At 36.3% G+C, this 24358-nt stretch overlaps 12 protein-coding genes across 12 annotated transcripts; 6 read left to right on the top strand and 6 right to left on the bottom strand.

Annotated features, from left to right (window-relative positions):
• FDP41_001692 (uncharacterized protein) lies at positions 1 to 1980 on the bottom strand (the record flags this gene model as incomplete). The annotated part of the gene is made up of 1 exon (XM_044704804.1): positions 1 to 1980. One exon carries the CDS (start codon positions 1978 to 1980, stop codon positions 1 to 3), a length of 1980 nt encoding a protein of 659 aa, XP_044564062.1.
• Positions 1981 to 2322: 342 nt separating this feature from the next.
• Positions 2323 to 5784, bottom strand: FDP41_001691 (uncharacterized protein; the record flags this gene model as incomplete). Its single annotated transcript, XM_044704803.1, has 1 exon — positions 2323 to 5784. The coding sequence occupies one exon, from the start codon at positions 5782 to 5784 to the stop codon at positions 2323 to 2325; it is 3462 nt and encodes a 1153-aa protein (XP_044564061.1).
• Positions 5785 to 6355: 571 nt separating this feature from the next.
• On the top strand, positions 6356 to 7981 carry FDP41_001690 (uncharacterized protein; the record flags this gene model as incomplete). The annotated part of the gene is made up of 1 exon (XM_044704802.1): positions 6356 to 7981. One exon carries the CDS (start codon positions 6356 to 6358, stop codon positions 7979 to 7981), a length of 1626 nt encoding a protein of 541 aa, XP_044564060.1.
• A 394-nt stretch (positions 7982 to 8375) lies between these two features.
• Positions 8376 to 9501, bottom strand: FDP41_001689 (uncharacterized protein; the record flags this gene model as incomplete). Its single annotated transcript, XM_044704800.1, has 2 exons — positions 8376 to 8924; positions 9109 to 9501. 2 exons carry the CDS (start codon positions 9499 to 9501, stop codon positions 8376 to 8378), a joined length of 942 nt encoding a protein of 313 aa, XP_044564059.1.
• Positions 9502 to 10168: 667 nt separating this feature from the next.
• Positions 10169 to 10711, bottom strand: FDP41_001688 (uncharacterized protein; the record flags this gene model as incomplete). Its single annotated transcript, XM_044704799.1, has 1 exon — positions 10169 to 10711. The coding sequence occupies one exon, from the start codon at positions 10709 to 10711 to the stop codon at positions 10169 to 10171; it is 543 nt and encodes a 180-aa protein (XP_044564058.1).
• A 297-nt stretch (positions 10712 to 11008) lies between these two features.
• On the bottom strand, positions 11009 to 12583 carry FDP41_001687 (uncharacterized protein; the record flags this gene model as incomplete). The annotated part of the gene is made up of 1 exon (XM_044704798.1): positions 11009 to 12583. The coding sequence occupies one exon, from the start codon at positions 12581 to 12583 to the stop codon at positions 11009 to 11011; it is 1575 nt and encodes a 524-aa protein (XP_044564057.1).
• Positions 12584 to 14439: 1856 nt separating this feature from the next.
• Positions 14440 to 17541, top strand: FDP41_001686 (uncharacterized protein; the record flags this gene model as incomplete). The annotated part of the gene is made up of 1 exon (XM_044704797.1): positions 14440 to 17541. One exon carries the CDS (start codon positions 14440 to 14442, stop codon positions 17539 to 17541), a length of 3102 nt encoding a protein of 1033 aa, XP_044564056.1.
• Positions 17542 to 17736: 195 nt separating this feature from the next.
• FDP41_001685 (uncharacterized protein) lies at positions 17737 to 20439 on the top strand (the record flags this gene model as incomplete). Its single annotated transcript, XM_044704796.1, has 3 exons — positions 17737 to 17957; positions 18341 to 18481; positions 18573 to 20439. The coding sequence occupies 3 exons, from the start codon at positions 17737 to 17739 to the stop codon at positions 20437 to 20439; spliced, it is 2229 nt and encodes a 742-aa protein (XP_044564055.1).
• Positions 20440 to 20808: 369 nt separating this feature from the next.
• On the bottom strand, positions 20809 to 21246 carry FDP41_001684 (uncharacterized protein; the record flags this gene model as incomplete). The annotated part of the gene is made up of 1 exon (XM_044704795.1): positions 20809 to 21246. The coding sequence occupies one exon, from the start codon at positions 21244 to 21246 to the stop codon at positions 20809 to 20811; it is 438 nt and encodes a 145-aa protein (XP_044564054.1).
• Positions 21247 to 21496: 250 nt separating this feature from the next.
• Positions 21497 to 22441, top strand: FDP41_001683 (uncharacterized protein; the record flags this gene model as incomplete). The annotated part of the gene is made up of 1 exon (XM_044704794.1): positions 21497 to 22441. One exon carries the CDS (start codon positions 21497 to 21499, stop codon positions 22439 to 22441), a length of 945 nt encoding a protein of 314 aa, XP_044564053.1.
• A 334-nt stretch (positions 22442 to 22775) lies between these two features.
• Positions 22776 to 23150, top strand: FDP41_001682 (uncharacterized protein; the record flags this gene model as incomplete). The annotated part of the gene is made up of 1 exon (XM_044704793.1): positions 22776 to 23150. The coding sequence occupies one exon, from the start codon at positions 22776 to 22778 to the stop codon at positions 23148 to 23150; it is 375 nt and encodes a 124-aa protein (XP_044564052.1).
• Positions 23151 to 23472: 322 nt separating this feature from the next.
• Positions 23473 to 24302, top strand: FDP41_001681 (uncharacterized protein; the record flags this gene model as incomplete). Its single annotated transcript, XM_044704792.1, has 2 exons — positions 23473 to 23830; positions 23953 to 24302. The coding sequence occupies 2 exons, from the start codon at positions 23473 to 23475 to the stop codon at positions 24300 to 24302; spliced, it is 708 nt and encodes a 235-aa protein (XP_044564051.1).
• Between the last annotated feature and the right edge of the window lie 56 nt (positions 24303 to 24358).

Genomic DNA, 24358 nt, shown 5'->3' with positions numbered 1-24358 from the left:
CTATTGATTTTCATTTTTACTGAGGTGTGAAGTTTTGATAGCCGTGGCAAGCAGTTCTTTTAAACCAGCAATTTCAAAGTTTTTAAGCTCCACTCGTTTTCGTTCGGTTATTAACTTTTTCCTTAGATACGTAGGGTTTTTAAAGAATGGCACACCTTGAGAGTGGGAAAGTGGCTCTCCGTCTGTTTCTTCATCATCTGTCTCGAACACTGCTTGGTTTGAACAATCTTTCAAGGAAGATTCTTTCACAGGATGCTTAGACGTTTTAACAGTTATGGAGGAGTTATTGGAAAATGCAGGTGATTTCTTGTTGCTTGATGGCATTGCTTGTGGTGATGACATGTTACTCACGTTCGCTGCTACATTTGGTGTGGCACTGTTTACATTCGAGGTTGGAGATGAACGAGTCGATTGCCTTCCAACGGATGAGCTTCTCTTTGTTGTTGGTTGTGTGGAGCCGTTGTTAGCGTTGTTAGGTGTTTGGTACTTGATATCCCCTGACGAGGTTTCTCTTGCTTCCCCTCGACTGATACTTATCGATGTTGGTCTTTTTCCTGTGGAAGTAGGCGTCTCATCCATACTCGACATCTTATTTTCATCTTTTAATCTCTCGACTTCCTTTGTTAATAAAGATACTTTCTCCACAAGTTTTTGCTTTACCTTTTTGTACTTTTCCAATTTTTCAATCATCTTTTCGTATTTCTCGATAAATGTCGAAAACTGTTGTTTTGTTTGATCGAATTCTTTGACAAAATTCAAAAGATCTTTCTCTTGATGCTTGATTTGTTTTGATTTTGCTTGAATTTCCTTAGTTTGCTTTGTGATTGTATTCTCAAGTTCTGTAATTTTGCTACAAAGTTCTTCCTTATTTTTCTCTAATGAAGATATGGTTAGGGCTTGTTGTGATATTTGATCGTTGGCTGATTTGATCTGATCTTTGGATCGATTTGTCTCGTCTTCGAACGTTCGTATCGAATCCATGAGCTTTCTATTTTCTGAAGATAGAAGGTCACATTGTTGAGACAATGTTTGATTTGTTTCAGTTAGAGAGTCAATTCTATCTTTAAGTTCTTTCTTTTGATTTACAAGCTTTTTGTTTTCGGAAATCAGTTCATCGTTTTGGTACTTGAGCTGTTCTGTCAACGATTTTTCATTGTTATACGAGTCTTTTGCAATCTTTTCTTTTTGCTGCCATGTAATAAGTTCTTGTTCCAAATTAGCAATTCTTCTCTCTAAATCTCGGTTCTTCTTTTCAATTTCCCATTTCGACTCTAAATCCATCGATTTATAGTTATCGATACTAGTTAGTTCAGCAGACTTATAATTTTTACTCTCCAAGTCAATCGATCGAAGTATTTCATTGTCTCCTTCATAGCCTTTGAGTTCCGTTTCTTGCATTTTCAAAGAGCTTTTTGAAGGTGAGCCTTGTTTCAGAGTATTATCACCGAGTGAAGGGGTGTTACTCACACTCGATTTGTCTCGTATTGTTAATTTAATATTGTTGAATGCTTCACTGGCCATGATAGCAGTTGAAGAATCTTCCTCGTCTTCCATGATCATAAGAGTATCAAGAATGTGATCATTGTCCCCTTGTTGTTGAATATTTCTCAATGTAGTCACAACTGATAGAATTTCTGATCTCTCCGATTCAGTACTATTTCCAGAAGAATTAAATTGTTGAAGAAGACCATGATTACTCAATCTTCCAACACATTGTTTCATTTCTTTTAAGTCATATTTGAACTCTGAGAGATCATTCTCACCATTTCCTCGTATTCGTTGAGATCGACCGAGAATGTCTTCCAATTCAGTATCATCATCTTCAGATAGAATTGAGGTATCATAGGTGGTATTAAAACTGTCATCCAATGTGCCTCTTCTTGAAGTGTTGATGGAATCTTGATTCCGAGGATTCATTGATTGGCTGTTATTATTATTGTTAGGAACAACATCCTTCTTTGAGGGCGACGTTAGCGTCATGTGATTTTTCACTTTTTTTTGTAAGTTTTTTGCCGCGAAATTCCACTACAAAAATTTGGCGGGAGAACAAACCTAGATGCATCCTTATGATTCCTCTCCAATGTGGGTTCCTCCACCTTTATCCCCATTTCCAATGTTCCCCAATGATATTCAGCCTGTGTGACACAACCAATTAATTGCAACCCATTCAACAAATCTCGGCAGATCATAAACCTCTTCAAAAGTAATCACTACAACAATGTCCATATGTCTATTAATTATGATATGAACGTGATTTGACATCAGTTTTTCACTATTGTTATACTTCTACTTCTACTACTACTTCTATTACTACTTCTATTACTACTTTTTAAACAATTCATAGAGTTTCTTTGAGAGTGCACGACCTACTTTTCGTGTGGGTACTTGAGTAGCATTGTCAGTCACAATAGGTACATGTTGAAGAGCATTCTCTCCATGTTTTTTAAATGCATGTTCAAGTGAGGAAGGTGTTGGATAGTGGAGAATAATTGAAGAGGCAATTCGAGGAGAACACCCTGGAACACTACTCGCGAGTTGTCGAGCAAAAATAACTTTCTTATTCACTCGAAAACTTGTCTTTTGGAATGTGGCATTGTATTCTTCAAGTGTTGGATTGAAACATTCAAAGTGGTGGTGATGATGGTGATGATCATGGTATGAAGAGTAGTAGTAGTAGTTTGGATTTAAATGAATATCACCACCACCCATACCAATATCACCACCGAGAGCACCACCACTCGTCCTACTATTACTACTACTACCAGGACTGCTCAGACGACTTTGACTATTGACACCACCACCACCACCAGTACTACCACCAACTGTACAAGATGCTGCAATGTTTGTTGAGCTTGTTGTTGTTGTTCTTACTGGAATATTATTTGATAGGGAACTATGACTTGACGATTCAAACAGTTGCAGTGGTGCTGATTGACCTCGTTGTGGTGTTGAACGGTCATACTTGTTGTTGGTATACTTGCTATGAAGAAATCCTAACGGAGACAAAGCAGTGGTGGCACTCACACGATCACCACCACTAGTATCATCACTCCTATCACCACCAATAGTATCATCACTCCTATCACCAATAGTATCATCACCACAACAATGAGTGGTGATGGTCAGGAGTGGTGGTGGTGGTGGTGGTGATGTTTCAGATGAATTCATGACCGTCATCATCATCATATTCGAACTAAATTCATCATCATCATTCCAATAGTAGGGTACTCTCAATTTGTAGGGTTCAATTCCATTCTCTTCCACCAATTGAATAATCATTTCATTCATTTGTACAAGAAATTGAATGGATGCTTCTAATGATACGGTATGTTTCACTTGAATTCCTTCTTGAATGAGTTTGAGAATAGTACTTTCTATTTGAGGTTGAACATTTGATTCCTTTTCAATTAAATAAATAATATTTGAACAATGGGTGTGTTGGAGTCTAAATTTTTGTTCCTCAAATCTTCCATCGATCAAACTTGCTGATAAATCATTAATTTCCTTTCTTTCAACAATAAAATTAAGGACATGACTCTCTGAATTGTCATTGCTACATTTTGTGGCAATCCAAATCATATCTCCAAGAGATAATTGATGAATGAGAGCATTGACATGATTTTCTTTGAGTGTTTCACAAATCATTTTAAAGTCGTTTTTACCAGTACGTTCTCTCTGATCCGCAATGAGATGAATTTTGTAAAGTTGTTGTTGATGTTGTTGTTGTCTTTGGATGGATTCCGCCACTACTACTCGTTCCAAAGTATTGTTGTTACTGTCTGTTGTTGTTGTTGTTGTTGTTATAGTTGTTGTGATTGATCCATAATGATCAAAGTCAATCACATCCATTGTCGACGAATTCTCCACAGAGTCTTTCAAAGAGTTTGACATGGCAGATGAATGATTATCAGTACTAACACCACTACCACCACTTCTACTTGAAGCATCCATCATTGAACTTTTCAATGATGTATTTTGATTCACATCATGTCTTTCTGTCTTCGTGATTGTGAGGACATGTGAGGAGGAGGAGGATGGAGGTGGCATTTCTTGTGTATCATTATCACCTTCATAATTTTCTTCATCATCTAGTCGATGAGACAATGACAAGGAACATGATGATTCTGGTATTTTCTTTCTCTTTTTTGATGGTCGTGATGAATTGAAAGTGGTGGTGAAAGTGGTGGTAGTAACACTGTTGTTTGCCTTATTTAAATATAAGGATGGATCATAATCAGACTCATGTACACAACTCAATGACTGAGAGGAAGATGCAATCTCCATGGAATGAAGATGACTTTGTGTGTCTAATAAGGTCTTTTTCTTTGGTAACAATACTAAAGAGGAAGAATCTACAATGAGTGAATGGAGTAAATCATCCACATGTTCAGTACATCTAGATTCTTTCACAAGTCCAGTAGCTATTTCTACGACTATTCTTGTATTACTACCCTCGAGAGTAACAACACTATTGTGATATTCTGGAGGTGAATCAAAGATTTGTTTTTCTAAAATGAATCTATTTTGTGGACATGAAAGGACAACTCGAACCATTCGACACAGTGATCCACTACTTCGATCGATACTCATTTTAGCCTTATTCAATGTCATTGTTTCTTTGAGATGATCATCGACATAAAACGCCTGAATTCCAAAACTAGAAAAATCGATTTTACACGATTCGATATCATCATGGTCATCAACAATGAAAACTGGAGTCGAGAAAGATGATGAAATGAGGTTGGTCGTTGTTGAAATCTCAGAATGATCTCTTAATGTGCCAGTCGAGTTTGGAATGATATTTACATTATTTTGAATCTTCTTATTTGATGGAAACAATTCCATATCTAGATCAGGATCAAATTCTATAGATGAATACAATTCAATTTGTGATGTATTGGTGTTACTTGTTGTCATTTCCGAATGTTTTGTTATGTTTTTTGATGTAAGTGCATTATTCTTCGATTTTGTTTGTGGTCTTTCGTCCTGAGATGAAGAACTATTAAACTCATCTTCAGATTCATTCCATGTAAATGACTTTTCAGTCAAATCTTTTTCTGCAATGTGAAGTCTTCTTGCTATCCTTCTTCCATTATTTGTAAGAGAATAATTTCCTTTTTTCTGAGAAGAAACATATCCATGATCTAAGAGAGTTTTCATTGAACTCCATCCTGTATAGTTAGATCCATTAGTACTCTTATCCATTGGTGTATCTGATAGTTTTCTACACGATTCAATTATTTGTTGCTTTGTGACTGTTTCACAAGTATGTTCTTTACAAAGTCTATAAATAGATATCATTATTGACCAAGCAGTAGATTTAAATTTTGGAATGTATTTTCTTTTTTTCTTTCCTGTTTGAAAATTGAATTCGTTATTGGTATCAGAAATATCATGATGAACAGTATTATCTTGTTGATTTGAAATATCTTCCACTGATGAAGATACTCCTAGATCAATATTATTGTCCTTTAAATATTTATCAATTTTAAAAGCAGTTTTATCTCCAATGCCCTTCAAAGCCTTCGCTTCAGTTCCATTGTTAATCTTTTTTGGATGCTTTTCAATAGCAGTGATGGCATTCCGAAGGGTACGATAATAATGATTAGACGCTGAAGGTTGTCCACATCTTTTTAATTCATCCTCCAAACATGCAATAATGTGAGGATTGAGTTGTCGACCGATCGGAATGCTCATCATCGACGATGCGGAGGAACAACAGCCTTCTTCTTCTTCTTCAGCACAAGAATGCGTCGGAATGAGGAGTCGACGTTTTGGAGGCATTTTTTAAAGTATGGGAATCTATTTTGACTTTTGAATGCAGATTTATTAGTGTGATCTCTTCCAATAGGGTCAGAAATACAAGACCTCTTCGTTGGACAATGCCACAATTTCTATTATTTTGACAAGAATACAGATTGACTTTTTTGTCATCCATTAGAATCGAATCAATTGTTCGCTTGAAATTCGTACATCCTCAAAATTTTTTTTATTGTCTTTGTTCTGGCAATTTTTGGAAGGGCGTTCATGAGAGTTCTGTAAGAGTTGATTGGTGCAGGACTGTCGTCGGAAAGCAGTGTGACTGCTTTGAGATTTTAGTTGGAATCCTGACATTAATGTAATCTCACTCTTCAAAAACAAAAATAATAGTACAATATCGTTTTAACAAGAGGTGATAATTTATTATTAAAATAATCATTATTAAAAAACATTTAGCCGTCAAAGCTTTGATGGCTTTCTCCAAGTTTTCTCCTTGTCAAATTGAGACATCTCGTTACCTGTCACTTGAAGGATTGCCAAAAATACCAATTTGGTTCAAAAAAAATTTACTCAGGCACGCACACCCATCTTCATCATGCCAAGTCTTTCACACCGTTTCTCTTTTTTGCTCATTCTTCTCGTTCTAGCCATTAATATTCTTTTCGTGATTCACACCATGCGTCAACAACAATATATGGAGAAACAAGTCGAATTCGATAATTCCTGCTTTTTGATTGACACCCAACAAGAACAATTCATTTCACAATTAAACACTAATCATTCCATGGAATTATCGGAATTACAGGCAAAAGTAAATCAATTACAACAGGAACTTGAGAATACTCATACTTTTTACAAAAACTTGACAAGTTCCATCCGAAAAAAAAAGAAAGTATTGACACTTCGTCAAAGAATCGAACAACAATTTTACTCAAATTTTAAAATACCTCTCCGAGTGGAATGGATGAAATCCAAAATCTCACATTCTCTTCCACAATGGCTCGAAAGCGGAATTCTCAATGAAAAGAAATTTCTCTTCGAAAAATCTCCAAAAAAGAAGATTTTAATATTTAATTATTTATATTCATTGGGATGGAATGGAATGGGTGTTCATCCACGAGGAGAACTTTCTCAATGGACCGATTTAATGATGGCACTTTCTCTACAGAATTATCATGTCTATTACGTTCATGATTTGAATGAATTCGTTCAGCAAGTTCTTCCACAACATGAATTGCAATCTTTTGATGTGATTTTTACAGATTATTCAGTGTTGAAAATATTCTTTTCCAAACAATTGAATTTAATTCAACAAAAAGATGTAACAATTTCCACAAATGGTAATACTGCCAATTCTCAACAGACCAACAAAAAGATGGAAAGTAATAATTTGAAATGTCGATTACGAGTTTTGGATTCATTTGGAACAACCTCCAATTACAATTCAATGAATTTATCAACTGTAATGAAAAATAATAGAAATATGGGACCCTATTGTTGTTGGAATTTGGAAATGAAACAATACTTAACCTTTCAACCAAGGAAAATTCCAGATCCAGTCAATCAATTTTTGGGAACTGCAATTCCATTCTCTTTAGAAAATTTAATGGATCCATCTTTTGGGAAAAAGGTTAAAAATTCCAAATCTGGAAAGTACAGAGCGTTGATTTGGGCCAAAGAAACAAGATACTTTGAACATGTTCCATCGAGTTATTTGGAAATCATTTCTCAAAAATTTGAATTACTAACCACTCTAGCACCCACCGATTTCCAAAAAGTGAAATCAAAGTTTCCCAAAATTGAATTTACCAATTTAGGAATTCTTCCATCTCATCAACTCTATGTCGAAGCATTGAAAGAGAGTGTCATTTATGTGGGTCTTGGAGAGCCACTCATAGGTCCAAGTTGTTTGGAAGCTCTCGCCTATGGAGCAGTGATTTTCAATCCATTCATTAACGCTCAAAAATTGAGTGACATGGGAAAACCCTCCGATGAAGTCTACACCAGTCAAGCTCCCTATTTGGAATCTATTGGTGCACCAAATGCGATTACTCTGAACATGCATGATTCGGAGAGTGTCTCCAAATATGTGAATGAGGTAGAACGACTGTTAGTAGAAAATCGAGGAGTTATTCCACCTTATATTCCAAGTGAATTTACGATACAATCCTTCTTTCATAGAGTCTACACGATTGTGAATTCCTATAATTTTTGTGAGTGAATAAGTCTTCTTCTTGTTTAATGTGATTTGAAGTTTTTTTTGTATTCATGGTGTTGTTTGCGAAAGAAGCAGGTGTAAGGTCAAAAGAGAATCATATTAACAGCATGAGATTTTTTCAACATAATCCATCATTGTCGTTGAGGGTATAGTGGAGGAGAAAACATTTGAATTGCCAAAATGAAAGACAGCGCTTGACGTTTTCTGAGTTGAATCCAACTTTAATAGACAAGACTTTTTGCACTTTCCATATAATTAATAAAACATATTAAAGCATACTTAAATTTCCCTTTTTTTATAAAGATATATCATACACACATTCATACAGTTGTCGAGTCGAATGTGATTCATGTATAGAATTGTATTCCTTTCATTAATTCATTCAATTAATATTACCTTAAAACTTAAACACATTGGTTTCGTTGTATCCATTCTCTTTCAAGAGACCAGTCACTTCACCTTGTTCTCGTGGATTCTTCTTTTGACCACACAACAAATCATAGAATGGTGGAGGACCACATACACTCACTAAGACATCACTGGAAGGTTTTGGAAATCCCAATTGTTCCAACATGGCTTGATTTACAAAACCTCTTCCTTGAATTGTTGTATCAGCACTACGATTTGGATCAGAATCAATGGTATAGAATACTTTAAATTGGTTAGGATGTTGCTTAGCAAGAGTATCTAATTCCTTTTTAAGTAAAATATCTTCTGGTGTTTTGTTTGCATAGAGAAGAGTAATTTTAGTGGAATCATTCTTGGAATTGGATAGAATTTCTTGAATTAATTGATAGGATGGAGTGATTCCTGTTCCAGCACTCAAGAATATCAATTCTTTTTTCATGTTGGGTTTATAATCATATTTCAATAATGGTCCTTTAAATTCGAGAGAATCTCCAATTTTCATTTCATGAATTTTTTTGCTTAATTTACCATTTGGGTACTTTTCAAAAAGGTAATTGTTCATTCAGAAAGAATGGTTATTGTTCATTCAGAAAGAACAGAAGGATCAGAAGGAACAATAGTAATAGTCGTCATCGATTTCAAATGGAATCCAGAACAAACCCATCCAATCTCAGTGTTCAATCAAAACACACACACACACTCACTCACTCCAGAATACTTACAGTCTTAACCAACAAGTTCATAAATCCCACATCTCCATTTCGATTGATTGGAGTGTAAGGTCTCACAACAACTTCATCTCCAACATTACCCTTCGCCAAGATACAACTCGCAACAGGTAGATTTAACTTTTTCTGAACCATCCATTCATCTTGTTTCTCTTCCAAAGCAAAGGTAAAAATAGAAGTATCATGACTGATTGGTTTCACCTCTTTTAATTTATAACTTTGAAACACTTCTGGATTCAAAGCATGTTCATCAACCTTTTCTGTATTGAAATCACGTAAATCATTCACGAATTTTTGTTCATTATCGGGAATTGGATTTCTCCAACGATTCACACCAGCAGCAAGGGCAGTACCTCCTCCGATAAGAACGAGCAAACGTCTGTACATGTATGGTTCGAAAGATGTGTTCAATAATTGTGATTGGGTTTTCAGCAGTGATTGCCAAAGCTTGTGTCGATGGGAGTTTTGGAAACGATGATTTTTTTCAGCGCTGTGGATCCACGAAGAGTTCAAGCGCTTGTGGATCTAACTTGACCTTCTTCATGATGATGATGATGGACTTCTTTACAACATACATCACCCCACACATAAAAAATGGGTCTCTTATCTTGGAGTGATTTGATTATCGGATTTACTCTTCTTCTCAATTCTGTTGCTGTTCTGAATATCAATATTCTTCCTAAAGAGCAATCATCATCATCGGTAATGGAAACAATCAAACAATTTATTTCGGATGTACAAGCCTTGAGAGTATTTATTGCCGTTTGGAATTTTTTGGTGATATTCCTAATGCTTGTTTTCTTCTCATCGTAAAGGATCAAACCATCATTCTCACGCACATTTCACCTCTCAATTCTGTTGCTGTAATGATAGCATCCATCTTCTCTCTCCGAACGAGCGTATCCAATTTTGAATCATCCTATTTCTCACGAACACAACACTTGATCATCTATGTACATACAATATGGTAATTCATTCCTCATGCACGAAATGTAATAATTATGCACAACATAAATAGGATAAGAATTTTTATTTAATATGTAATTTCAGAATATTAGGCTAATCGCATCATCTCATCAATGGTATCAATATATTCTTTAAACTTGTCCCATTCATCCTGACTCATAGCAATACCCTTTTTTGTAGGCTTATCTTCATAATATTCTCGAATATGAACATATTTCTGTCTTCTATATGTATTCACTGTAATTCTCTTTTTTCCTGTAAACATAATGACATAATCTCCATTATCTGCTTTTACATATTTTGGAGCTGATGTTTCTTGTTTTGATTTCTTAGTGACTGGTTCGTCGGAACTAGTTGATGGTGCCACTTCGGAGTGAGTTCTCTTTTTTTCTTCTTCTTCTTCTTCTTCCTTTTGGTCTATTTCTTCTTGTAGAATTTTCTTTAATACATCTTTTTGTGACGAAAGAGAAACTCCTAAATCATCCTCTAATTTTTCTCGTACTGCTTTCATCGACACTTGATGTTCATCATCTTGTTCTTTGACAATTTGACGAACTTTCTTTCGCAGAATTTGTTCACTCACGATCGTTGGAGGAGTCGATGATTGTTGTTGAGAGGAATCTTTGGGCATTTTTTTTAAAACTGAAAATTCTTGTTGAATTCAAGGGAAAAGGGAAATTATTAGTTCGTTTCGAACGACACCAACACATACCCAGCAACTTGCTCTGGCATTCCTTTCATTTGGTCAACAATTCTAGTTCAACAATCATGATCACAACACCTGGTATAGAGAAGAAATGAGAGCAACAATTCAACATCAAAGGTCATCATCAGAGGTGGTTTAATAGATACACAGTAGATATTCACAATGATCATGCAGAAATTCAAAAGCACTCGAATTTCGTCTGGAGTGGGAAGCTTCCATTCCTTAAATGACAAATTGTTTCCTATCAGAAATCAATTCATTTCTTCCATACCACTCAAATTCACCAAACAAGTTATCAAACTTGCCTAATTGCAAACTTTGCAATCGAAAGGTCACTCTTGGTCCAATTTCATTAATTTTAACTCCCTTCGTTACAGTGACTGTCTTTTTAGCATGATTCTCCACTCGTTGTGAAATGTCATCTTCATTGGCAATTTCTTCATCCTCTTCATTCATGTCATTCTCAGTGTTCTCTTCATTCTCTTCATCAGTGTTCTCTTCATCATCACTTTGTTGAATGTCCATTTCATTATTCACAACTTTCAATTGCTTGTTCAATTTTTCAATTTCTTGTTTCACATTTCTTGCCAAATAGACATCATCTCGATCATATTCTGAATGATCATTTCCCTTATTCTTTTCATCTACATCATAAAATTGATAAATATGATGTCTAAAGAATATAAAATCTCGTTGATTGTGAAGAGTGACTACTCTTCTTCCTGTGAAATTAGGTTTTTGAGGAAACATGGCTTGAAACATTCTTGCCACTCGATAACCCAAACGAGTTGTAAAATTGTTCAAAATTAATTCTGGATAATATTTTTGACAATAATCTCGATCAATTTTAGCAGGAGTGACATTTCTTAAATCTTTTCTTAATTTTGGAAATGATAATCTAAAAGTAGCGCTTGGACCATGAGGTAAATGAATTAACAAACAAGAGGATGGTTTGTTATTTCTCTCACCAATGACCATCACATCGGTGTAATCATTCTTTTCAGCATATTTCAAAACATCTTTCACATAATATTGTTTTCTTTTCATGAAAATACTATTCGGAATACAATTCAATAATTCCTTAATAAATGTCATGGTAAATTTAGATGCTGATTTAGCCTTATCTAACATGGCATTGTATTGAGTGGTAATTAATATTTTTGGTTCTTTTCCATTTTTGAAATATTCTTCAAATTCATCCATATTCTCTTCTTCTGCCAATGTTTCTTGTTTTGCTTGTTGAACTTGTTCATTGAAATTCTTAATATATTCCAAATCATTTTCAGGATGATAATTAGTCTTGTATGGAGTAATAATGGATGGATCATAAATTCTTTTATCTTCTTGTGTTTTTGGTTGTTGAATTGGAACTCCCAAATTTCGACGTTCTTTTCTATTCTTACTTTGTAAAATTCTTTTTAATTTACGTTGTTTGGTCACAATTTCATGTTTTTGATCTGAATTTTTGATTGTTCTTGGGTTAATTCTCAAGAGAGGATATTGATCAACTAATTCAGCAGGTTTGATGTAGGGTTGAGTTGGAGTCACATCGGGAATGATTTTAGCCACTTGATGAATATTCTTTTTGTGTTTTTTTTTGAGAGAAGAGTTGTTGTCATCAAGGTCTTGTTGCTTCATGTATTTTGAAATATTGTAATTGGCACGTTTGGTATATCCATGTTGATTCTTATAATAGTGGTCTTTCATTTTGTACAATTGATTCACATCGGTAATGACCTGAGGTTGTGTTGCTGCTGCGGATGATGATGCAGCCTTGGATTTGGTTCGGGATGGCATGTGGTTGTTGTTATTGTTATTGTTGAGAGAGAACGAACCAGGAGTGCGTGTTGTGTTAAAAATTAGAGTGAAGCTTGCAGAGAGAGAGAGAGAACAGGGTGCGTCAAAATTTTTTTTGAAAGTTGCGTTGAGAGAGTCACAGCGTGCGTGGTTTGTTCAACGCAAATGTTGATCTTTAGGAGTGAGAGGTGCAGTCAATGAAAATAATTTATAAATTTAAAGAAATAGATTCGACATGCTAACACTAAATGCTTTCAATTGTATATATTTTCGTGAATGATCATGTGTGTTGCATGAATCTTTAGGATTCTCTGCATGGTGTGGTGATCGTTTGAGTCATTTACTATAAATGTCATGGGAGTTTGGGATCGAGTTTGGATGCCAATGATATCACAGAAAATCTATTGACCAAAACCACTCCAATTCTTATCTTGAAATTGCACTAATCAAGTGGTGAATCCCTCAATACAATTATTGTTGTTGTTTTGATGATAGGTTTTAGGATGACGTAATCGACAGGACATGATTCTTTTCACGAGGTACTCTCCATTATTCAAAATGGAACATTTACTTTTGCATGGACATGAGTGGTCATGAATAAAAAAGGAGGTTTCTTCTCTTTTTGCATTCTCTTTGAGTTGTTGCATCAACAACAATAAGAAGAAGAACTCTGTTCGGGTATGGATTGAAGTAAAACGATCATAACAAGTTGGTAACTTGGTTTGGATGAAACTCCTTTGAGTATAGTTTGTTCACATGCCCTTTCTTTGAAAAAACAAACACGGATTATATAATTTCTATATTAAGAAATTTCCTTAAATTACAAATTACCTTAAATACTACCTTCCCTTTGGAATGGTTTCATAGCTCGTTTTCTGACTTCAAACAACCATATACACTTATATAACCCGTTTTTTCAAACGGTTGTTTTCTTGAAAAGTATAATTGTTTACTCACGTGTTTCTCCTTCCACATTCGAAGAAGCAACGAGAGTCTTCGTACGAATTGCAGATTCGTGTTGCAATTATTGTTGTTGTTGTTGTTGTTGTGGCTGTCAGTCATCGATTCACAACGTTCATTCGTTACCACCACAACGACCACCACCACCACCACCACCACCACTGTGACTAAGAGAGCCAACAATTTCAATTCTCTCGTCGAAAAAACAAATCACACACAACATCCCTTCTCTCCTTCTCCTCCTCATACACAGTGAGAACAAGAACCATTGTAATCTCTTGTTGTCTCCCTACCAAATATTATCACATCATTAGTATCATCTTGTTGCATTCACATCATCAACACTCCTCAAGCAGAAGAGTCCGAGGGTGAACACAGTGTGAATTCCCTTCTAAGATAAAAGCTCTTGTCTTAACCGAATCACATTCCTGTGTGAACAAGAGGAGTGCATTGTAGTGCATTGTATACACTCATTCCCTCTAGTACTTGCCATTTTAATTGAAGAATCTATTTTTACACCCAACCGAATTTTCCAACCGCCAAAGTATTCCAACTTCTTCTCAAAACAGCAAATTGGAGAAGATTAGAACCTAAGAGAGAGTCTCTCATTGTGTTGCTCAATCTCACATCGTCGTCGTCGTCGTCTCTTCATTCCACACACAAGAAAAGACTCTTTGCAGTCAGTGTCATTTTTTGCCAAAACTTCACGGTTACTATTTTAGAAACCTCAACCAATATACAAGGGAAGCCACAACGAGAGAAGAAATTCTTGTTGTTGTCTTTGAAACGTCCAACAACAAGCGCTTGTGTGGATCAACTTTCTTGTTCAACCGAGAAATCCCACACAACGAAATTCCTGCAGCATTGAGTCGTCTCGTCTCGTCACACACAAGAAAATGTCTTCTAACAACAGCCATGACGAGGTGACAGTACAACTGAGTGGTGGTGGTCCAACAACAACAACAACAATGAACAACAATCACCATTCTAATTCTTCCATCACGACGATGATGATGAAATCCACTCATTCCAAACCAAATGCTACACATTGTGTGTCAGATCATCAACAACAACATCCACAACAATTATCAAAATATTTCGATGGAACTTATTCCGTGTCATCACACCATCCAACAATCATGAATGGAATGAATAACAACAATTCTTCTCATGGATTTCCTCCATCCTCGTATTATGCCTCTGTCATGATGATGAATGTCACACCATCACAACCATCCATGATGGGAAGTGTTTACAATATGATGATGATGAATCATAATACTCCACAACAACAACAACTACTTGGTGATCAACAAGTCTCTAAAAATCGAACCAATAGCTATCTAAATCACAATAATTCTAACTTGATTTATTCTTCCTCTCATCCTTCAAGTTCTTCTAACTTGCATTCAAACTGCTCCTCCTCTTGTTATGATCATCCCAACAACAACAACAACCACACACAACACCCTCTCACCACTCATCAGCAGCACTTGCAAGAACAACACACACCTATGGTACCATACAACTCACAGAATCATGTTTCTACTAACCATGGTGGTACTGCTACTACTCATAAGATCAACAATAACACAAACCCTACAAAACAACAACCTCAACCTCAACCACCACCACCACCACCTCAACACAAACTATTACAACAAACCAAATCTTCTGAATCTTGTCTCTTCACCTCCTGCACTACTACTACTACTTCAACCACCTCAACCACCACCCTTCCAAAACAAATGGTTCAAAACTTTGAATTTGATACTCCAGCCTCACGTTACAAAGTCACAGATATCATTGGCAATGGAACGTATGGTGTAGTGGCCATTGCAATGGAACAAGAAACTCAAACTCAAGTGGCTCTCAAAAAGAATATTCGAGTCTTTCCAAATCGAGAACACACCACAAGCTCTGATAAATATGCTGCTTTTAATAACAGTGGTAAACTCCATCAATTGAGAATGTTGAGAGAACTCAAAATACTTCATCATATGAGACAGTGTCCATATATTGTATCATTGAGAGATGTACATGTACCAACCAGTATGGATCAATTAGAAGATATTGAAATGGTCACTTCACTCATGGAGGCTGATTTACGTGATATATTTGATAGTGGACAATATTTATCTCCCAAACATATCAAATGGTTCATGTACCAAATTGTACTTTCTGTGTATTACATGCAAAAGGCTCACATTCTCCATCGAGATTTGAAACCTGAAAATGTGTTGCTGAATTCTCAGTGCGATGTTTCCATTTGTGATTTTGGTTTGGCGAGAGGATTTTACAACTCGCGAAAGCACCGCTCGAATTCGAACTTGAACTTGGCTTCAACTCCCAACAACAGTTCAACTGGTACCGGTAGCAGTGGTGGTATCTTTACTAGTGTTGTTGTTGGTCATAACAATCCTACTACTACTACTACTACTAGTAGTATCATCACTTCAACCACCACCTCAACAACAACAGATCCCATTCTTCTCATGGAGAATAACACTCGACTCTCTTCCAATTATGTCGTTTCGAGATGGTATCGACCTCCTGAACTCCTCACCAATGCTCCACACATTTACAACAAGACTCTCGACATGTGGAGTGTGGGTTGTATCATGTATGAACTCTTATCAGGCACTGGTGAAGTTCTTTTCAAAGGTACTGGTTCTGTCGATCAAATCAAGAGAATTGTCAAACAATTAGGAACACCCAATCTAGAAGATTTCAATGGATCTGACTCTGCTCGTGATTTTGTGTTCAACAAACTTCCATTCTATCGTCGAAGATCATTTACAAAGAGATTACCAGCCAATACTTGTCCAATGGCCATTGATCTCATGAAGAGAATGCTTGTATTCAACATGTATAAGAGAATTACTCCTGAGGAAGCACTCATGCATCCATACTTTAGAGAATTCTATGATGTCAATGATTTGAATTTGTGTAGTGATATGAAACCCTTTGATACGGCATGGGAAGATGACATGCTGACCAGTGAAGACTTGAAAAGAGAGGCCTATCACACTCTTTGTGAGATTAAGAGACAAATCTTGTTCGAGCAAGTGCATCAGCAGCAGCAGCATGCTCATCATGATGTCCCTCACCAGCAACAAGAAGAAGAAGAAGAGGATGGATCGCATCAACAGGAACAACAACAACTCCTCAACAATCAGCAGCAGCATCATGGTGGTGCTTCTCCTCCTCAGGATCATCTCTGTCACGAGAATGATAAAGACATGGATGATCATCATGAATTTGATCCTCACTCTCATCCATTCCTTATTGAATATTCAAAAGAGTCATTGTCCTCATTATCATCATTGCCACAGAATACGGAGCATCCAACATCCAATAATGCATTTGAAAAGTTTTCTTATCCAACAACACCCTCCATCCACGATACAATCATGATGATGGATGGTGGTACAAGTAATGATGGAGGATTCAACAACCATGGTGATGCTGCTGTGAATAATCAAAATTTCAACAATCATAACACCATGATGACCACCACCACCACCACCACCACCACTCCTACGACCACTCCTCCAGGCAACAACAACAATCATTATAATACCACCATGTATTGCAATGCAATTAATGATGGCCAATTATCATCTTCAAGATTGACTACTAATCAACCTGACTTTTCTGTCAAATTTAATCTCTTTTCAAATTCTACTCTCAATGCGATGAGTGGACTTGGTAGTGAGAACAATGATGATCACGATATTCACATGAATGATATGATGACATTCTCAAGTCCTTCTGTGGCATTGGATGCCATTTCCTCACTGACAACCTCAACAACTACTTATCGATTCAATACAGCAGCATCAACTACTCAACATTCAATAAGTGGTGGTAAACCCAATGGTGGTGTTTCCTCTAAACATTCCATTCACCGTGGTGATGAATTAATTGAGAACTCTTGTGCAACATTCTCGCCGCCTACTGTTGTGAATATTTCTTATCAGACCACTCGAGTGTGAACATTAGCAATTCAATTGAATTAATAATAATAATTATTGAATAAAAACATTTACCATCCTGTACTTCTTGACCCTTCAGTCTGCAGAAAACAACAACAACAAACGGTGAACTTGATTACAACACAGTTCTTCCACCAACACAAGGCACTCTAAAAAAAATCCATACGTCATCTCTCTTTTGCCGACTCCACCATCATGCCTTTCTTTTCAAGCATTATTGGCAAGACCGATGCCAAGAAGGATCTCGACAAAATGGAGAAGGGTACTACCAGCAGCGGTAGTGCTGCTAAACAGGAAGCTCCTGATTTTGAGACCAAATGGAAATATTTACAACAAGGCTTTAACAAACTGATTGACTTTTTGAACACCAACATGTCCAAGCCTTTCAATAACGAAGAATATGCCGAGTTATATACGTAAGTAGTACACTACTACAGAACAAAAATGTAATCGGTAATGATGATGATCAATGATGATGATTATGACTCGGTGATGAACTCTTAAAATCTATTTTTGATTCCTAATATGTTTATTTCAAAATATTGTTACTTTCTCAATGATCTCTTTGTAATGGACCACTGCTAATTGTTACTCTATTTCTTCCATGTTTCCTTCTCAACACGATCTCATGTGTTTATTTCAATAATAACAATTATTTTTGATCGATTTTAAATTTGTTGCTATCCTTTGGTAACACCAACAAAAACCATACAATTCCATCATATTCTCCATCACGGCGATGGATGCTCAACAACAACATGTTCCATACATACTTTTGAACAACAACAACAACCTATAGTACGGTATTCAATTTGTGTACACAAAAAGTAGATACCAACAAGAAGGGAGGTGCTACCGAATTATTGTACGATCGTTATAGAACATGTATCAGTGATTATTTGAAGCAATTGGTGGTTGTTGCTCTCAAAGAAAAAACAAGGTGATGGTCTCTTGATGGAAGCAGTGAAGAGATGGCGAGATCACCAATTGGTTGTTCGTTATATGGTTAAATTATTTAACTATTTGGACAGATACTATACTAAACATAACAATAGAGACGATCTGAGAAGCGTTGGATTGAAATGTTATCAAGAATTGGTTTATGGAAGTATCAAGAAGGATATGGCTCATGCTTTACTCGATAAAATTCACAAGGAAAGAGAAGGAGATTTAATTGATCGATCCATGATGAAGGACGGTATTACTTTGTTCATTGAAATGGGATTGGGAAGTTTGAATGCCTATGAAGAAGATTTTGAACGTAATTTGTTGTCTGAAACACAAACCTATTACAATATTCAAAGCTCAAAATGGATTGCTGAAGATTCTTGTCCTGATTATATGAAAAAGACTGAAGACAAATTAGAACAAGAAGAAAGGAGAGCTGTTTCATATCTTCATCAAAACACAAAGGCTAAATTGATTACTAAAGTTCAAGATGAACTTATTAGAAAGCATCAAATGACACTTTTGAACATGGATGGTTCTGGTCTAGTTGCTTTGTTAAAGGCTGGAGACAAACAAGAAGATTTGTCAAGAATGTATAACTTGTTTGATAGAATTGATTCATTACAACCAATGGCAGAGAAAGTAAGAGATTTCATCACTGAAGAAGGTGTTAAAATTCACTCCAATCAATGTCAACAAGAAAATATTGATGCCAAGGCCTATGTGGATGAATTATTGAAGTTACACACAACCTATTCTAAATTGGTTACCAATGAGTTCAAACAAAATCCACTATTTTTGGAGGCTTTGAAAGATGCCTTTACTCACTTTGTTAATCTTGAAGTGGTTACAGCAGGTGAAAAGAGTAGAGCTTCTACTGCTGAATTGATTTCAACTTATTGTGATGCTGTCATGAAGGAAGTTGATAAGGTTGGTGAAGAAAACTTGGATGCTCTCTTAGAAAATGTGGTGAAATTGTTTGGCTACTTGAAGGATAAGGACATGTTTATGGCTTTCTACAGAGAACATTTGAGTAAGAGATTGTTGGTAACCAGTCGTTTGAACTTGGATGCTGAAAGATCATTCATTGGTAAACTCAAGATGCGTATGGGTATGTCCTTCACACAAAAGTTGGAAGGTATGATCAAGGATAAGAGCATTTCTGAAAACTTGAGAAATGATTTCAAGACCTACACTTCCAACAAGTCTATTGCTTTACCATTTGAATTTAACCCTGAAGTTTTGACTCTTGGTTGTTGGCCACAAATGAAAACAGACAAGATGACCATTCCACAAGAATTAGGTATTTGTTTAGATGCTTTCAAAAAGTTCTATGATTCTATTACACAACAAAGAAAGTTGGATTGGATTCACTCTCTTGGTACAGCTATTGTTACAGGACGTTTCGCATCAGGTACAAAGGAAATTTCAACAAACACTTATCAAGCATGTATTTTGTTATTGTTCAACAATCAAGCTGAAATGACATTCCAAGAGATTCAAAACTCTTTGAATTTACCACCAACAGAAGTTAAGAGAAATTTACTTGCATTGTGTGCAACAAAGGCAGCAAACATTTTGAACACAGATGGAAATAAGAAGGTAATCAATCCACCTGATAAGTTTTCTGTCAATGCTGATTTTGAAAGCCCATTGAGAAGAATTAAGATTCCAAACGTTGTTGTTCAAGTTACACAACAACAAAAGCAAGAAATTAATCAAAAGGCTCAAGAAGAAAGAAAGTATGTCATTGATGCTGCTCTTGTCCGTATCATGAAGGCCAGAAAGGTACTCAAATATCAAGAACTCATGACAGAAACTATCAAACAATTGAGTTCACACTTCCTTCCTGATCCAAAGTTGATCAAGAAGAGAGTTGAAGATTTGATTGCAAGAGAATATCTGGAACGTGATGCCAAGGACAGCAGCACCATTCAATATGTTGCTTAATTGTACAACAACTGATGAAATTAATTTATAAAGTAATCCTTTAAATTCAAAATAACTGTGGTTGATTGGAGTTACATTTGAAGGTATGTTGAAGATCTGATCTTTTGCTTGTTAAACAGTCTCTGTGTGCAAGCGCCACCTTGACAAGTCCAATTTTAAATCCACATCAAATAATTTTTCATGATTTGCTGTCTTCATGATATGGAGAATGAAATGGTAACCAAAAAATTGTCAGAAAAGTCATAATTTGATGGCTTGGAGAATAATAATCAAATGAAACGTTTAGAGATTCACCCATTGCTGCTGTTGATACGTTCGTTCTGTGAGTGATGATGGTGAAACTAGCAAGTAGATTTGATTAATTTAAAATTATTTGATTTTGGACTCCTCCTCTTCACTCGAATCATCATCACTCTCGTACATTCTTTTTCTTTTTAATTCTTTTTTTCTCTTCTTTTTCTTTTTTTCTAATAATCGCCCCAATCGAAATAACAATTTTTCTTCCTTATCTTTGACAAAATTAATTAATTCATCATCCGAAGAATGTCTACTAGATTTATCAATTTCAGCATATTCTTGAATACCTTCTTGGAGTTTTTTCATAAATTCTTCTTCTGTTGGAATTTCATCATCATCAGTATTGTTGTTGTCAATTGTTGAAGATTCTTGTGGATCATCTTTTAATGAGGATTGTTTGGGCGATGGTTCAGGCTGTTTGGATGATGAGGTGGTACTCGTTCCGAGTGATGACGGCTCGGCACCACGCGTGAGATTCATAGGTGGAGATACTTTGGCCAATTCATTCATTTTTTTGTTCCTGAAATTTTGAAGATGAGCTTCGGAGATCATGGTTCGAAATCTATCGATGTAAGAGTTTTTTAAGGTGTTGCATCCCTAAAAGAAATTCGTACCAATTTCACTCACACTTCCATCATCAAGATCTTTCCGTGTTGATTTTTCGGCACGAGACGAGCGACGAAACTGTTTAAAAAAAACATTACAAAAAAAGACTTGAACCTCTACCACAAGAATTGTTCTTCGACCTCTCCAAAACAGAATGTCCTCGCTCTGCTCCTCCTCCTCCTCCTCTTCTGTGGATCCATCTTTGATCCGATTTATTCCACCCTCCCGACTTGAACTCATTGGTCCCACACCCAACGTGGCCAACACAGTGGAGGGTCTCTCTCATGAAAGTTGCATGTTGGGTGCAAGTGCAGATCATTCCACTCCTCAACGTGCTATCATTCTTCACTTCTCTCGTCCTTATCTTTTCAAATTTATTGAAATGAAACCTCACAAACAATTTCATTGCTGTCAACAACAATTTAATGGAATTGATGTTTATTACAAGAGATGTTTGAATACTCCTCAACATCAACAACAACAAGGAGAAGAATGGGTTGAAATTGCAACTGTGAGTGGTGCCAATTCGGATGATTATTTGTATCGGTTGGATTTGGGTGAACATGGAATCTTCACTCAAAGTTTTAAATTGACACGTTTTCCAAGAGAGAATGTTTCAGTGGGAATGATGAAATGTTATGGAATGATGGATGAATCGATGAATCACCATCACCACCACCACCACCACCTATCGACGACGATGACAACATGTGGAATTGTCAATCCTATGAATGGTTACTACCAACAACAACAACAACATGTTGGTCAAAACAACAACAACACTCTCATGTCGACTACGACGAATGATTCAAACATGTTCATGCCACATTGGTACAACAATTACAATACAACTCATCCTCATTTGGTTCGTTCCACCAATGTACTACCAACACCAACACCACCTTATTCGAATACAACAACAATGCCAACATCAACTCTTCATCCTATTTACCCTACCCATAACAACAACAACAACAACAACCCTTACATCAATACTACTACTACTACTATTACTACTCATGGGAATGTACTTCATTCAGTCTCATCTCAATTCATACCATCACCACCACACTATCATCACTACCCTCCCTATCAATAATAAAAGATTTGATTTGTAATGACATTAGCCAAATTTAATCTTCCAAAATCAAAGACGAAGTGAAAGACCTGCTGAATCTGCAATTACGACTTGTGCTCTCACACATTAACGCACTACAGATTCGCACGTGACCATTTTTCCCTTTTCTGAATGGGAATCACTTTTATATGTTTTAATTCGTCCAAGTAAGGTAATATTTAGAGGCTTCCATATTTGGCGAAGGAGAAAATAGCCTCACAGACAAGAGAGAGAGTATGCAACAAAAAAAAACATTGTTCAAATTGACCCTCTTGAACCAACCCATTCAGCAGCACTACTATTTGAAGATATCGTCATGGGCAACCAATCATCGTTACCATCTCGTACTTGTCCAAATTGGATTCGACGCAAGTTATTAAGGAGGAACAGAATTACATTTGAAACAACTTATCGAAACGAGTCGAAACTCGATACGATGGATGAACCATTCAATCCTCCTCCAACACCAACTCTTCTTTTCCCTTCTTTACATGAATCATCCTCAATGTCCACCACCACCTATGAGCAAATTGGTGATCACTGTACCGCCACCAATGACGCCATTATGTCCCTATCCACAGTTTCCTCAATGGACACGTTTGATAGTGAGATTTTTGAAAATTATACGAGTTATTCCATTGTTTATTTGAAACATTCACTCACTCAACAACATACAGATTGCTCTCTGTAACTTGAATGTTTATTGCATTTTTGGTCAACCCCCAATGTTTGTTGTCCTCTCCAAGAAGATGCATTGATTTCAAAGAAGAAAAATTGTAAAGAAAGGGAGTGCCTTCCTTAAAGAAAACCTCTCAGCAATTGCAACTAATTCTGCTTGATAAGGCAACCCAATTTGGAAGTAACCCACAAGCATGAATTGAAAGTTTGACTTTGGTCCCAAAGTCACTCACATCGGAATCGGTCGCCAATTTCAACAGGCCTGTAGCTCTACCTGAAACCCCAATAAATAATCAAAAGCGAACATTCGCACTTGAACACCAAACACAAAAAAAATGGCCACCACTCGTCTCGAGTTCTCCTCCGAAAATCCTCTTGGTTCTTCTTGTCCAGGCTATGTGAGTAAGCCTTTATCAGGAACACCAACCCCAATGGGAGTCGTTGTTCTTCAAGAATGGTGGGGAGTGAATGAGCAAATTAAAAACAAAGGTATTAAAATTGCCAATGATCTTAATGCAACCACCATCGTTCCTGATTTGTATAGAGGAAAGGTTGCTATTGATCGGGAACAAGCTGGACATTTGATGCATGGTTTGGATTGGCCTGGTGCTATTCAAGATATTTTGGGAGCAGCCAAATATTTGAGAAATGAAATGGGATGTAAGAAGGTTGGAGTCACTGGATTTTGTATGGGTAAGTGAACAAAGCGATAGTGCCCGTGTTGATTGAAACATTGATGTATTCAATGATGATATTGATATACATTGTTTTCATTTGAATTGGTGAACAACAAATCATGTTGTACTCTCTCATAGGAGGTGCCTTGACATTGGCTGTAGCAAGTACACAAGATGGAAGTGAATCGTCACTCATCAATGCTGCATCCTGTTTTTATGGAATTCCACAAATGGATGTTTCGAAAATTAAAATCCCAGTCATTGCTCACTTTGGTGAGTTGGATGATGCTGTTGGATTTTCTGACATTGAATCTGCCAAGAAATTGCAAAAGAGTTGGTCTGAAAATGGTGTCAATGGCACTGTGTATTTGTATCCTGGAGTTGGTCATGCTTTCACCAACGACAAACGACCAGAAGCATACAATGAAGAGGCTTGCTCATTGGCCATGCAAAGAACTTTTGACTTTTTCAGACAACATTTACTTTAATAAAGTATTAGAGTATTATTATAAAGTATTAGATAAGATTTATTAAAGTATTTTAA

The sequence above is a fragment of the Naegleria fowleri genome, assembly GCF_008403515.1.
Source record: "Naegleria fowleri strain ATCC 30894 chromosome Unknown tig27, whole genome shotgun sequence".
NCBI lineage: Eukaryota > Heterolobosea > Eutetramitea > Acrasida > Naegleriidae > Naegleria > Naegleria fowleri.
The sequence above is the reverse complement of the archived record's forward strand: the minus strand, read 5'-3'. Positions and strand labels throughout refer to the sequence as shown.